Raw genomic sequence first — 16,468 nt, 5'->3', positions numbered from 1 at the left:
TGGAGTAGTAGAAAGCCTAAAACTTTCTTTCCCAAAAATTATTCACTCCTAAAAATATAACCCCTTCAATTCATTAATAATACTTGTAATGCACTGTTTGGAACCTTTGGTGTAGTAATGAATATTACTGGAGTTTTTTACCAACACCAAACCGTTATTTTAATACCTCGACACGTGTTTCGATCACCAAGTAATCATCTTCAAAAGGAAGATCAGTTTTTTTTAAGCACTTGAAACCGGTCAAACTTATAGAACACATTACAAGCATATGAAAAAAAAAATTCCTAGCACTTCAAAAAAAATGTCATACGTTTTGTCAGAAAAATGCTTTGTTTATGGGTTACTTCACGTTGAAACTTCAAATTTTGGCGTTTGAAGAATAAAAACCAACCTTCAACAAGCTACTACTTACTTACTTAAAAAAAACCTGTTTTAAATCTGTTTTTTTGTTAACCAGCTGTCGCACCCCTATGAACGACAACCATCAGAAGTCAAAACTTGTGCGAGCCAAAGATTAACGAGGTCTTACCTTTTAACGTGTGATTCCTAACACGGGTTGGACCATAGCAAGTGAAGATCGATCGTTCAGACTAGGGCTTGAACCACCGACCAACACGGCAGTCAATTCGAGTGAGTGAACAAAGCACCCGCGTCGAACCGCCTGGTCACCGACAGACCTTATTTTGATTGAAAAAGTTATACTGTAACACAGTTATAAATCGATAAATTATTGTTTTTCATTGTATGTAAAACAGACAACACTGCGTCAAAAAACTGCATTGGGTCATTTGATGCGTCCGACTCTTCCATCTGTTCCATTTGAAACACCATAAAACTAGCTAAAACTCTTTATTATACTAACAGAATAAACAAAGCAAGCAATAAGTTAAGAGAAACATGGAAGATAATTAGTGATATCAGAGGAAAGGGTAGAAAGCAAAAATTGGAAACTCCATTATCATCCACCGATTTCAATCACTATTTTTGCACGATAGGAGAAAAATTCACTGAAAATATTCACATTCCGTATGATCCACTTGATAATTTAATTGATATTGATATAGCAGATAATTTTATTCTATATGACACAAACGTCTCAGAATTGAAAGGAGTCTTTAGGGAGATAAAAAATAAACACACTTCAGGAATTGACGACATCTCCTTGAATATTTTCGAAAATCTACCAGACAATGCTTTATCAGTACTAGTTGACATAATAAATATCTCATATAAAGAAGGAGTTTTTCCAAATTTTCTCAAAACGTCTATTGTTATTCCTCTCCATAAAGGTGGAGATATTGAACTCTCTTCTAACTTCCGACCTATCTCTTTAATAACAACACTCGCAAAGATTATAGAAAAACTGGTCAAGAGAAGACTAGTTGATTTTCTCGAGAGAAACCAGATATTAAACAGATGTCAGTTTGGATTCCAGAGTAGAAAAAACACTCATGATGCCATTTTATCATTATTGTCTATATAGCAAATTGAATAATGGAGAGATTGCAGCTGCTGTGTTCTGTGACATATCGAAAGCGTTTGACTGTGTTAGTTATGATACACTGCTTCGGAAATTACAACAGTATGGAATAAGAGGTGTAAGTCTCAATTGGTTTGAATCTCATTCATCTGAGCGTAGTCAAATTGTTTTAACGACGACGAATTATTCTGAGGAAGGAAAAATAAACTGTGGAGTTCCACAAGGCTCAGTCCTAGGTACACTATTATTTCTTTTGTATATAAATGATCTGACATCTATTGATATTGAAGGAGAGTTCACACTATTTGCTGACGGCACTACAATTTTATGGCATGATCAAAATCCCTCTGAACTTGAAACAGTAATAAATCATGATATTATCAATATAAAAAGATGGTGTGACGCAAATCTTCTCAGTTTTAATATCTCTAAAATGAACGTACTTTGCTTCAAATGTTCCATCAGCAATTTACAAATTGACAACATCTTTGTTGAGAATAAACCATCAACCAAATTTCTGGGACTATCCATTGACACTGATTTGAAATTTGAAGACTAAATTAAGAGTCTCAAATCAAAGTTATCCTCAGGGTCTTATGCTGTGAGGCTGACATATTATGAGTTGGAATTTGCTGCTGCCAAAGTAACATATCACTCTCTCATAGAATCTCATCTACGATATGGAATTCCTTTCTGTGGTGCTTGTACTCTGACAACACTGCAATCAATTTCAGTTATACAGAAAAGAGCTGTACGTTTTCTATGTAAAGCAAAACCACGAGATTCTTGCAGACCACTGTTAAAGGAAAAGAAAATCCTCACTGTAATATCTATGTTTATTATTGAAACTATATGTCTCATAGCAAAACATCAAAATCGATTTTCAATTAACACAAACGCCACTCGACAAAGAAACGACTTTAATTTGCCCATTCCAAAAAAATCCCTCATTAAAGACTCTTTCATTTATAATGGGTTTAAAATGTTCAATCACCTACCATCAAATCAAATTTGCATGCAATAACGTAAAATTTAGGCAAGTTTTGAAGGATTTTTTTTTGTGAGAGAGCCTATTATAATTTATAAGGGTACTATCAAGATACTTTTTGATTCGACTTGTGGCTGACTCGTTTTATGTAATCAATATTGAAAACTTTCCAAATAAACTCTTATTGGCTATATTTGTGCAAGTGATGTACTGTGCTATGTAAATACTAATTGTTTTTGTTATTTTTTTGTTCTTTGTACATATGTCCAATAACTACCTGTAATTTTATTCAACAACTACCTGCCAATGTATATTATTTTATAGTGTATAGTTTTCGAGAACATTACTCGAACAATTATAACTTGACAAGTAGGGATAGCTACTATGTGTGAATTTGTTTCTCGAATTATTTTAACAAAGCTTTGTTAATTAGATGTTAATCTTCAGACAATAAAGCTTATTTTGACTTTGACTTTAAAAAGGAAAGCTATCACTTCAGGGAATTTAAAGGGAGAAAGAATTTTATCGTCTCGTACATTCACCTTACAATTAACTACTACAACCGATTAACGTGAAAAAGTTATTGATTAATTTAAACCAGTCAGGTCATTTGTGCTATTTGTGCATTGTCAGTTTATTAACAGATCACGTTATTACATTCAATTTTTGTTCGGTATGTACAAAATAATGATCCATAGTAATAGCTTATGAAAAAAATAGATAACCAACCTACCGGGAACATTCATGGTCATAGCGAATGATTCAAAACTTTCATCCTCCATCCGGATGTCATTGATGCCATTATCAGGAGCTATTTTATTTCTGACACGACGACTTTGTACAAACGAAACTTTCATCGGGTCCAGCAGTTGTAAAAAATATGAGAGCATAGATCAAGAATCCAATAGCAAGCACTTGAACCCGATGTTATTGACTCATCGCGATCGATATATTCATGAGGTACTATCGTTGCAAATGATCAAACTACTTATTATTTTCGTCCACAAATTGTGTCGTTGTACGAGGTTAGAATGAAAAATTAATGATGCTCTGATGTCATGTAGTATAGTGTAGTGGGTGGTTTTCTCCTGATTTTAATCGAGAGATTTACAATGTTGATAATTTTCTCTTTATACTTATCACAAATCCAAGACGGATATTTTCTTAGTTTTGGTGTTGTAAGTTTATTCACCGATATTCTGGTTGATGATAACCCAAAATTGTAAAAACGATATTAGAAAATGACACTGAACTGAAAAATAGAACGAATCGAGCTTTGGAGCTATCTTGGAGCTACTAGATTGAGTATCATAGGAAGGGATTATGCTACTGGGGGTAACCTAGACCAATTTGAATACTAACTTTATCATTTATAGTTTTCCGAATACCCAGGGCATCTATATGTATCATGTATGTATCATGATGATTTTGATGACTTTATTTGATACTTTCCAATTCTAAAAGGTTAGTGTACACAAATTGTTTATTGTTATAGTTACCAATTTGATAGTTCGTAAATTAGGTTACCAAACTTTCATCATTAATTATTGTTTAATCGAACACTTCAGAACGTATTCCAAACCATGCTTTCGATGTTTCAATTTGTAAGTTTCATATTTTTTATTTGTTTATATTTTACATGTATTTTATTTGAAAGGGGTAAAAAAGCCACAAAAAATTGAAGAATGACCTTTTTGACTTTGCGCTCAAACCATTATTTGTACTTATTGCATTAATGAAGTTCAAAACTAATTTATTATCAATATTCAATACTAGCATACCACCCGGCTCCGCACGGGTGCTATGCTGATACTAAATATGAATTCACCTACCGGAAAGGGCATGGTGAAACAGTGATGACAAGTAACTTTATTTTAAGAACGCTCTTTTTCCCCCGCCGCTGACGTCCCAGTAGGAATATTTGAAAATCCTTTCTTATTGCACATCTACAACATAAAACGAACCTACATACAACATTTCAGCCACCAAAACAGTGTTGAAAAGGTAATTTTCATATGTAAACGTTCCCCTTTCACCTCCACGGCGGTCGTCCCAGTTGGAATATTTGAAAATAATTTTTTAGTGTGCATCTAAGACTTGAGAAGCATTTATATGCCATCTTCTAGGCACTCCTCAAAGTTTGAGGAGTGCCTAGAAGATGACAGTACGACCAGCTGTCGAAAGCGCTCGCAGATAATTAATAGAAGATATAAACCACCTTCAAACCCTGTTTGTGAAATTTAATATTAAAATACTGAAAATAAAGGAAAATTAGTTGTATCATTCAATATATATATATATATATATATATATATATATATATATATATATATATATATATATATATATATATATTTCAATATTAAATTCTACAAAAAGGATTTGAAGCTTTATATCTTCTATTAATTATCTGCGAGCGCTTTCGACAGTTGGTAGTACTGTCATCTTCTAGGCACTCTCAAACTGGACTGGTCATCCTGTTGTCTGCCTCTTTATACGGTCAGAGCGTTTTAACTCAGGTATACTTTAGGTAAATTTGCCTGTATTTGTTCTGCATCAGGTACTCTGTTTTGTGTTAGATCTTCTCTAGGAATGTGTATGGTTTTGTTTAATATATTGAATGTGAGGTCTTGTTATGGTTTGATTTGTACTTGTTCCTCGATAAGTGATTTATGACTGTTAAATTTATGGATGTTCAAGTTTTCCCAAATGTCCATGCGGTTTACCTTGTTGATGACTTGTGTTATGAGTTTTATGTTCTCTGGTGGGGGGGAATCAAATCCTTTTTGTAGAATTTAATATTGAAATACTTAAAATAAAGGAAAATTAGTTGCATCAATCAAAATATATATATATATATATATATATATATATATATATATATATATATATATATATATATATATATATTATATATAGTTATTGTGATTCTCATATAATCAGAAATGATTATTGTATAACGAAATTAGTTAGCTCCATAACTATATTATTAAAGGGAAGCTGTTGGAAGGTAGGTTGCACTACATCGTTCACTTGAACTATAAATGATATCATGAAAGAGTGTGTTTCAGATATTACCACAACTGTATACACAAATTACGTTACTGACGCCTGACTTCAGCTTATGAAGAGAAAACTCAAGAATTTAATAATTTGGAATGGAAATGGCAATTCTGTATTTTTTTCACTACTGTAATTTGATTCAAATTGATGTTTTCAATAAATATTCCGTTTTGGTTTTTTTAATTGATTTCGACAAAAACTCAATAAAATTGAAAAGTACTCAGGTTAAAATATTCCCGTAGACACCCCATACTGCCAAGGCAAAGGTAGTCATCTTCGTAGTCAACCATAAGCGACTGAAGAAGTCTGCCGCATCAGCAGTCGAAACGATTGATATTTCTTTTCAACCACAGCCTACCAGCCCGGAGGACATGTTCGTATATTAAACCAGTAACTGCTATCATTACAAAGTAGATTATTTTAAAGCAGTTAAACTGGGATTATGTTGAACCTATCCTACAGTGCACGCGATCAAAAGTAACCTCGTTCTGAAACATCAATTTCGAATCATTGATTTTGTTCTGAACGTACTCTCGGTAATGGGGAAAATCATTAAAATCAATATCAATTCTTAATGAAACTACGGTTGCGTGTCTCATTAGACACGGTTGGAAATGATAAACTACGGTTATAAAAAATCAGTGATTGCGACACGATTTGTAATAGATAATCCTCGAAGAAAAACTCGAGTCTCGGAAATTCATCATGTTTTAAAATGAAGTTGTCGTTGACTATTCAGAATTTACTGGGTATGAGATGTTCGAAGTTGAATATAAACTCAAACAAGTTTTTTCCGACACTGCTTATCGTTATAATATCAAAAATGTCACAGGAATAAATACAAGGGAATATTTATTCCTATATGAAATATTTGACATGCGAGTCGTTATGGGGAGGGGGTGGCTGACATGGAGTTGATTTTTTTATAGAAATATGACAACATATGTAAGGTATGAATCGATGGCCATTAATGCGGAGGACTGCTTTCATGTTGTAACTGCTGTCGTGTTGAAACATCTAATGACCTCCATCATCATTGTTTTAGAACGAAAGAAAACAAATGATCTCTATGGTTAACGCCAACTTGGTTGGAGAAACGCGCTTTGAAAATAGTATATTGCAGTTCTGGTGTTTTGAAGGAGTGCTTGTTTTGGGTTCGACCTAAACAATCTGAACCAGAAAATTTTAGCTGTTACGTTAAGCTACACGTCTGTTGAAATGAACAAATTGAAAATCACCTTTATGAATTTGTCATTATGATGCACTGCTTTATAATGATGCAAGATATCCTTTCAGGTCATAAACTGAATAAACTTCTGACCCCTAGTACTGTCTTTATAATTTTTCCCAGCTTTCGTGCAGTTGGTATGCCATTTTTAAATATTCAGTGATATATTCTTCTGGAAACGAAGCATTTTCCTTGCAGTTATAGGAACTACATGGCATTTGTTTTGATGTGATTCTACTACTACTTTTTATTATATAGTTTCACTCCATTAATACCTAATAAAATAACAGTTATATACATTTCCATTTCCGGAACTGTAAATGATGATACTCGATAAGTGAGTTGACACTTGTTTTGAGATATCGTGAATGAAAAATAATTCAACATTTAAAATATACAAAATAACACACACACACATATATATATATATATATATATATATATATATATATATATATATATATATATATATATATGCAGGTATAGTCGAAGTAACCAGTATTGTGAATAGTTAAAGCTATCGGCATCTGAAAGGCCAAAAAAACCAATACAGAGAAATAATGCCGCTGCCAACTAGTCCACGTGGACTGGAGAATTGGCGGTTCGTATTGGATAATTTTTACTAACCGAGTTTTAAGATTGGCTGAAGAGTCGTAAAGTTAAATTTGAAGTCATGTTACGGTGACGAATATAATGTGGGGATGAGTATCACCGTTGTTGTTATCTGTTTGAAATGTGGCGTTCTTGGACAAGTACTAATAGTAATAACGAGTGTGATAACAACGCAGACTTTTTCCTGTGTAGTGATTCCAGTAGCGATGGTGAACAATGCGAAAAAGAGATACCAGTGAATAAGATCCGGATGCATTTGAACATTGAAACACAGAGACAATGTTTTAATGTATATAAGAATCTACATCTCAAGTTTGGTTTCGAGGGAAACAAACTATTACAAGCAACATCAGATTTGACCGAAATTCCTTTCTCTACTGTACGAAAAGTAGTCAAAAACAAACCTTTTGAACGCAAGACGCGATGTAGGAATGAAATTCCTACAACTGAAATCATTAGGAAGAAATTGAATACAAAATTCTTCAGAATTGGATAAAGAAACTAGGAATTAGATTTAAAATAATAAACAAACGTCAAGCAGTTACGGAAAGCAGAAGAATAGTGGAATTGCATAACAAATACTTAGAACAAATAATTAAATATAGACAAAAACAACGGCAAATTTTCTATTCGGACGACACCCACGACACAGTTACGAAAGGGTGGACTGAGTTTCGATAATGTGTACGCCTAACATGTCTGCAAACAATAGACTCATTGTGCATTGCGGAGGAAGTAGAGGATGGGTTCCAAATTCTTTGAAATCATGTGGAAAAAAACTTGAGGACTGCAATGTTGACTATCATGAGAACATGGAAGCTAATATTTTTGAGGAATGGTTTGAAAACATATTGATCCCAAATTTGGATGCGAATACTTTAATAGTTCTTAACAACGTTTCCTATCATTCGCGACAGCTCATCAAAGAACCGAATAATAATTCGAGGAAAGATGAAATACAACTAATTGAAGTTTTACAAATAAAAGTATTTGAAAAAGTATATTCCCTTCAGAGTATTGCTGAAAAGTATGGGCTCACTATACTGAGACTTCCCCCCTATTTTTGTGTTTTCAATCCCATCGAGTTTATTTGGGCAAATTGAAACAAAGCATCAGGCGTAAAAATAATTTTCCAAAATTTTGATAAGAATGTAATAGAGCTAGTTACAGAACAAGTATCTAATATTACCGGAGAAGACTAGCAGAAAAGATTGAAAAAAATAATTTCAGTTGAAAAAGACTATATGGAGATTGGACACTTCTATATTAATGGTGGAAATAAATTCATTATTGATTTAAATGACGACATTGATAGTGAAACAGAGAATATGGAAGAGGAATAATCAGAAGCTTTTGAAGAATATTAGTGAAGTGTTTTTGAAGCTATCGATTGTAATATATGTGAATAAGAAGTTATGTTAGTATATATATATATATATATGTATATATATATATATATATATATATATATATATATATATATATACTATAGTTATATACTATAGTATATATATATATATATATATATATATATATATATATATATATATATATATATATATATATATATATATATATATATATATATATATATATATATATATACTATACTATATATATATAATATAGTTGTGATTTTTATATTATCAGAAATAATTATTGAATAACAAAATTAGTTAGCTCCCTAACTATATTATTTAAGGGGAACTGTTGGAAGGTAGGTTGCACTATATCGTAAACTTGAATTATACCTAGAAAAGGTATCTATGATATAAATAAGGATAACAATGTACGTATTTTTAGTTTAATCTTCTTCGATCACGAGGTGATTGAAACACGTGTCGAGGTGTTGAAATAACGGTTTGGTGTTGGAATAAAACTCATGTTGGGCTTATCTTCAACTTGAATAAACTTCTCAACCCTAGTGCTGTTTTTATGATTTTTGTTCTGTTCTGGCACATTGACATTAGGAATTTGTTCAATTTTTTAACCTAAGATATGGAAATATAGCGTTCAGTGACACACTCTTTTGGGAACGAAGTATTTTCTCACATTTATGAAAACTGTTTTGAGGATCTGAATCTACCACTTTTTCTAGGTGATGCTTTCAACAAAAAATTCTACCACCAATCTCAATTTCGAGCCAAAAAAATGAAATATACTCACTTGACTAAAACACAAATCTCACTGAAGTTACCACCAGTCTATCACAACGATATTTTCGTGGATCCGTTCGGTTCGATCATAGTCACAAAAGAACCATCCCGTACCATTGAAGGAAGGCTATCTTAACGGAATATTCATAAGCACATTATCACTGGCGAACTCAATCAATGACTGGATTAAAAATATTCGCATAGGCTGTTCACGTAACCACTACTTTGGCATAGGTTGAAGTCGACAGAATCGCTTCATGATCCACTCGGCGAATCATTATGAATCACAATAATAAAAACTGTACCTGATGTACCTGTTTTTGAATTGTGTGCTCAACGAGCGTAACCGAGGTGTTGGGGGCAAGTGGAGCATCTGCTGTTTGAAAGAAAGAATGTGGAATGTTTCTCAAACATGTAAATGGAAAATAATATTATGTTTTCGAACGATATGAAGAAATACTACCGTACATTCGTCAATGATACGTCTGCAAGTCATAAAACTCGCTTCCTTAGGTAGCTGTCAAAATTAGTATACTTCCTTAAGCAGCAGAGTAAAAGATCATTTTCAAATCGCTGTTCCATATAGGCGTAATATAATAACAATTCTCAAGAGACTTGTAATAGTTGTAATAGGGTGGGTAAAAAAGTATGTACCTAATCCTCGCTTTAGACACCAAAACTTGTTTATACTTTTCAATTTAGATTGAAATTTTCAATTATTTTTTACAGAAGCACTTTTTAATGTATCACATACCTGAACAGCTTACCTGATTGAATCTGGCTTACCTGTGATATTTTCAATTTTTGCTGGAAAAGGATGACGTCATAATTCGATCTAATAGTGCCTTAATAAAGTACTTTACTAGCTGAACAATATAAATTATTGATGAAGCCCTTGTGTCTTAATCTGTGTTACCGGAGCGAAATTCCTTGATGTCTCCAAGGCGTTCGACAGAGTTTGACACGACGGACTTCTAGCCAAAATGAGCAATTTTGGCTACCCGAAACAAATGGTAAAATTAATTCTAACAGACCGACGATGTCATTGCAGAGTAGGACCCGCACTGCCTACCATGCGACTTCTAGAAGCAGGAGTCCCACAAGGTGCAGTTCTTTCCCTACACCTCTTTTCGGTATACACAACAGACGTGCCTAAGCCAGAGAACAACTTAACAAATTGGCACTCTACGCGTACGACATAGCTCTACTGGCGAAATTCACCAGCCACGCGCAAATCACCAGATATTTGTAGGATTAGAGGAATGGGGCCAACCTTTGGAAAATAAGTATAAACCCTGACAAAAGTTAGGCGATACTGTTCACCCGGAGTCTGGTACACCGGAAGGAAATGTCATCTTCAATGGACAAGAGATTCCGTGGACCAACGAAGCAAGATACCTGGGAGTCACCCACGACAGGAGACTGACGTTCAGGTCCCACATACGGCAGAGACTAGGGCTGGCGAGAGCCACCCGATAAAACCTATACACAATCATAGGCCGCAGGGGTAATATGGGTCTCCATGTGAAGATGGGATGTTCTGCACACAGTAACCGTGTGGGGAAGATTTTATCTCTCTCTAGTGAAACAAATGAGCAAATTAACTTTACCTGTTGAGGAGATTATTATGTTTAATGTATGTGAAGCTCTCATATACCAAAATCCTTCGTATACCGTTGATACTCTGGTTGAAATGTGTTCCCAAATCGGGAGTTTCGAGATCATCGATATATAATAATAATAATAATAATTGCTTTTATTGACAGGAACAAATACAAAGAAAAAAAATATATATATAAACAGAAATATAACCTCCTATCAAATGGCAGGATTCAATTTCTGACCATGCTACGGAGAAATCGCAACATGAGCAGACCTTGCTTTTCCATATACATTCAAGAATAAGATAAAAATGAAGCTGTGGAATCACCAAAACCATCTTTGAAGAAACTGTGCCTGTTGATGAACAATACAAATTTGCAATTAGAAGAACAGTACATTCATTCATTTAATTTTGACATAGAAATACCGACCTTCGACAGAATAATAGGAGACTTGAAAGAAGACCAAACTATGTCTTCAATAATAGGCAGAACGAAATTCTGGAAAACTTTAGTATACTTCATAAATTTCATCTGGGAAAACAAAACAGAAAATCGCTTCTAATCGAAAATGATGAAATTATTGCCTTTCTGATAATGTCTGATGGAATTGTGGTTAAGAAAGAACTATTGTCCATTGTATGTTCAAATTAAATCCGTTTCAGGGAATGTGCAGCCCACAAAGTGTCACAGAAACGAAATAGTATTATTCTGCGTTACTAACTTAATTCCATTGAACTCTTTTGGTCACAATTAAAGGTTTTCATCACAAAAATAAACACATTTTTATAAAACATGTCGAAATACACTTCAAGGGGTTCTTAATGAATGTCGATTTCGAAAAATGGCGAAAATGTATTGGACATGTTATAAAAGAAGTGGGCAAAATATTGAAATCAAACCATTTGGATGTTTTAATAATAATTTTTGAATTTATTACCCACATACACGCCACTGCAGGTGATGAAACAACTCGAACGGCCATTGAATCTTTTGCTCGTGATACAGCAATAGGGTGGACCTGGTAAGGTATTATAGCAGCTGTGGCAAATCATAACGAAATCATAAATTTTGTTTGGGCACTCTATTAGCGTTTTGTTATTATAATTAGCATTTATTACTTTTCACTATTAGGAAACAGATAATATTTAGTCTCATATCACTAATATGAATCACTAGCACGAATTCTATGTGTTTATTCAATATGCCAAAACGTCGTTGAAGTGGTATTGAAATTCTGTCAAATATTTGCGACTATTTTACTAGAGGAAAGAACGATGATAGTAGGTCGTTACTGCAAATTCACCAGCGAGTATGTAGGTACAAAGCTACTGAAAGGGTGGACTGGAGTCGAAAAAAAAAACCAGAATAGAATTCGATGTGTCTTTTCACTTCCGGGGATGAATATGTCAAAGTTATTTTCCGGGTTTGTTAGCCGTGCCTGACGTTTCGTTTATGACTACGGCAACGAGCTGACTACTTTAGTTGTTTCAGTAGATAGGTACAGTATTCCCTGGACTCCGATTTTATTTCATCAGTGGTTGGCTTGGCTCAGTTTCTAGTAGTTGAATTAAATTATCTGATACGTGTGCAATTAGGTGCAGGTAGTCAGACTTCATTAATGTTAATTGCCTTTTCTTTTCGGTTGAAATTATTTCGGAATTTCTATAGTCTTCCTATATAGTCTTGGTAGCCATTAGGGATTTTTCCAGATCATACCGGAATGTTGGGGAATGTTTGGGAATAGTCTTGAACGTTCAGTAACCGGAACATCCAGGAATATCGCAGGCCATTGCGAAATATGGACTATTCGAAGTCGTTTTTCTATAGCTGGGTAGAAGTATATAAAATGAGAGCGTCGACTCCTTATTATTTGAAATTAATTTTTTTTTATTCTAACTATAATATCAACTCCCTGAGGAAGGCGGGTACTCTATTAATAATAATTACTTTAAATAAAATTCATTAAAAAAAAATATGTTCAAAACTATCAGTTTTAAATTGAAAGAGTTATATTTTTAGCAGTGAATAATTTTTGGGAAAGTTTTTTTTGTATCAAGATAGAGTAGTAGAAAGCCAAAAACTTTATTTCCCAAAAATATCAGTTTTAATTTTGAAACAAACAGTACCTCTTTACTTCACCATACAGAAATGCGACCTTAACCTTGAAAAAGATTCATTACGCAAAAACTATTTTCTACGTAAATGACCCATCGGTTAGTCAGACCGCTTCAATCCTCATTCTCGCGAGATTTTTGAGATAACTCCCAAGCTAGTCCATGAAATGTTAAAGGCACCTGACGCATTTAATTCGTATCCATCTAAGGCTCGATCCATACTATGATGCCGTTCTCGTTCCGATCTCGTTCTGGTCTCGGTTCATTCCCGGTCCGGTAAAGTATTCTCAAACAAGAAAGAATCAGAGTATTCTCACTATCGTATCGCTCTGGTTCCGATCCGGCATCGCGCCGGTATCGGTTGGTCGAAAAGAATTTTTGACTGAAGCGAAACTGGAGCGAGATTGGACCTGTCATGACTTGTACCGACAGTGTGAATACGTGTTTGTTTCAACTCCAGTCTTTCTTCGGTCTTGCAAGGAGATGTTACATTTTTCTTCTAGTCATGGATAGTAATAAATCGTGGGATTCTTAAAAAGATAAGTACTTTATTTGAGTTATTTATAACATTTGATCATAAATAATAAACTTTTCTTCGTCGTCTATCAAATGACGATATTACGTGTGATATTCGCGTTCTTCTTTTCTCGTTAGTAAACTGGGATGTATCAACATTCTTCTTCTTTTCATTTTATGTTGTAATCTTTTTTTTGTATTCTGCTCGTCCAAACTAATAGCTATTATCGATCGAAAATTAAAATGCCATTTTTTGGCGAGTACTATTCATCGAATTATTTCGAGAAACGTCCTATGTCGACCATGGGTCGAGACAGACTGAGTGTGGAACTAGTAGTGTAGACACAGCGAGATTTGATCGGACCGAGACCGGAGCGAGATCGAACCAAGAACGGCATCATAGTGTGGATCGAGCCTAAATAGCTTTCAAATTACCACATTTTATATGGTAATGATAAAAGAATGATAAGTAATGAACTGTTTTGTAGCGTTATCGACAAAAGCTCGTACTGGTAGCATGACCGACAACAATTCTCACAAAACATTAATAAATTATACACAGAAATCGTTTTTTAAATCATTGCGTGCATTGGTAAAAACAGTGTGAAACCCGTTCGGTAGTTTTTGAGATCATCACGTTAGAAAGACGCGGTGAGAGACTACTACTAATGTAGTAATTATTAATATTGTTGTTATATTCTCAGTTATTTCCTAAAGATCCCCAATCCCTCCAACTCCTCTCAAGATTTGATGTTATAACCCATTACCATGGCAACGCGAATCTATCGATTTATCGTCTTTTCGTTTAATAATAATTATCTTAATTAGTGACTGAACGTGACGTAAGTCTAAATCATACAATGACATGTTCGTACTTTGAATATTGAAAAATTCAGGATGAACCATTGAAAACCTTTCCTATCTTTCAAATGGAAGAAAGAGCCTCAGACCGATACATTTTTATTTTCAGACACATATTAATCACTTTATTTCAATCCTGTAGCAGGGGCAGTATTTGCCCTTATTCTTCAAAATGGAAAGATGTGATTCATTTTTTGAATTAGTACTATGCGTCGCCACACGGAATTTTGAAAATCAGGTGAGAAATTAGGCAGTAGATAAGTAGCTGTTTTGAGGAAATATTTCTAAAAAATCTATAATATATTAAACAGCACCTATATAAAATTCAACTTCTTCAAGAACTCAATGAAGATGACAGTGTACCGGTCTTATCAATTTCAAGCATTCCTCACCTATTCTGTGATATATTGAGCGACACTAGACTTCTCTGGTCCAATTAATCATATATCCGGAATATGTTTTTGTAGCTTGTTAGTTATATTAGTTAGTAAAATTTTCTTATTCAAGTGAAGTTACAAAAATATCTCATCGCTAGTCAGTCAGAAAGTCATTGATTTCATAGATTTTATACTTCTGTAGAATTTTAAGTATGAACAATTGAAATGTTTTCTCTCCCTCTTTCCTATCTCCTTCTTTTCTTTTCTTCTTTTTTCTCTAGTTCAGTTTTCTCTTCTTTAGGGCTAGAACTGAGATCAACAGTACTCTTCCAGTACGTGTTGTTTCTAGCTTCATTTGTAGTTTTATAGCTATTGATGATTATTGTACTCATATGGTGAAACAAAACTAAAAATGAATAATGAAATAAATAAATAAATTATATTATGCCCACTTTGACCGACACACTTTTTGTCTTAATCCTCACAGCGTATTTCGCAAGTCTTTTCGGTCGTCTTGTCTTTTGGGTTACCCAACACTTACTGAAGTGTTCGAACAGTTTTGAAAGCCACTTTCATGTTCAATTTTTCAAAAATTCGGATCAATCTGTTGGTATACGCTGATTCATATTGTTACGATTTTCCCCGTGGGTTGACCAATGATTGACTATACTGAATAATCAAATTTAACTTTATTTCACTTTAAATACAACAAACACTTAAACTAAAACTTCAACTTTCATTCGAATGTACATCGCCTTACTAGATCGCTTCGCGATCTTGACTGTGTCGATATGCTCGTGGCTAGCGTTTATATATCGTAATCGAATGCGCTAGAAAATTCCGCTGGAATTCCGTCGAAATCAGTAACATTATTCACGATACATCTAGAGCGGTAGCAAACATCGTACATTCGCGTGCTCTTAGCTTGGTTTATGGCTACCAGTGGCGGCTGGCGTTATTTTCTGTAGGGCATGATTTGAAACAATATGAAATAACTACATATTTTCAGTGATCGTCTTTCTGAAAAGGCAAGTATTTGAGTAGAGCTTATCAAAACAAGGAAGAGACTTGAAAATTCCATCTCTCTCTCTCTCTCTCTCATTCTCGCACAGTCAACTAACGAACGCGCATCTTAGGAGAGGTCCTAAGCCGAGTCTTTGAAGTCGTTTCCTAGATTTGACAAGCTGTAAACACAATTTTCGTTTCCTACTACATAACTTATCCACTATATATTCACAATACCTATCACTTTCAGCTTTTCCTTTGATAACTTTTTTCTCGATATCATATCTTTCTTTGCTAGTGGGGAAAGAGAGCAGTCTACGAACAAGAAAACTTAGTCTCACCATTTTTGTTGTAGACGAATCAGATTCTTATAACTACAAGTTCTGTAACAATCAGAGTACTCGGTTTCTACAGTATCGTTGAATTCGTTATCTTCAATTGCAACCTTTTTGCCATTTTCATAA

General features: G+C 34.0%; 1 protein-coding gene across 5 annotated transcripts in view; it reads right to left on the bottom strand.

The window, feature by feature from the left end:
- LOC111512611 (uncharacterized) overlaps positions 1–16,468 on the bottom strand; it is a 46,476-nt gene that overhangs the window by 18,486 nt on the left and 11,522 nt on the right. Inside the window, exon 1 of one of the 5 annotated variants that reach the window (XM_023168755.2) lies at positions 3,202–3,352. The exons of the other annotated variants lie outside the window; for them this stretch is intronic. Coding sequence (XP_023024523.2) covers positions 3,202–3,325 — 124 coding nt within the window. The 5' untranslated portion in view covers positions 3,326–3,352. Of the gene's footprint in view, positions 1–3,201; positions 3,353–16,468 lie in introns of those variants that run through there. 5 annotated transcript variants of the gene reach the window in all.

Source organism: Leptinotarsa decemlineata, unplaced genomic scaffold (genome assembly GCF_025532065.1).
Source record: "Leptinotarsa decemlineata unplaced genomic scaffold, Ldec_3_MD MMD2_P_RNA_scaffold_6, whole genome shotgun sequence".
NCBI lineage: Eukaryota > Metazoa > Arthropoda > Insecta > Coleoptera > Chrysomelidae > Leptinotarsa > Leptinotarsa decemlineata.
The sequence above is the reverse complement of the archived record's forward strand: the minus strand, read 5'-3'. Positions and strand labels throughout refer to the sequence as shown.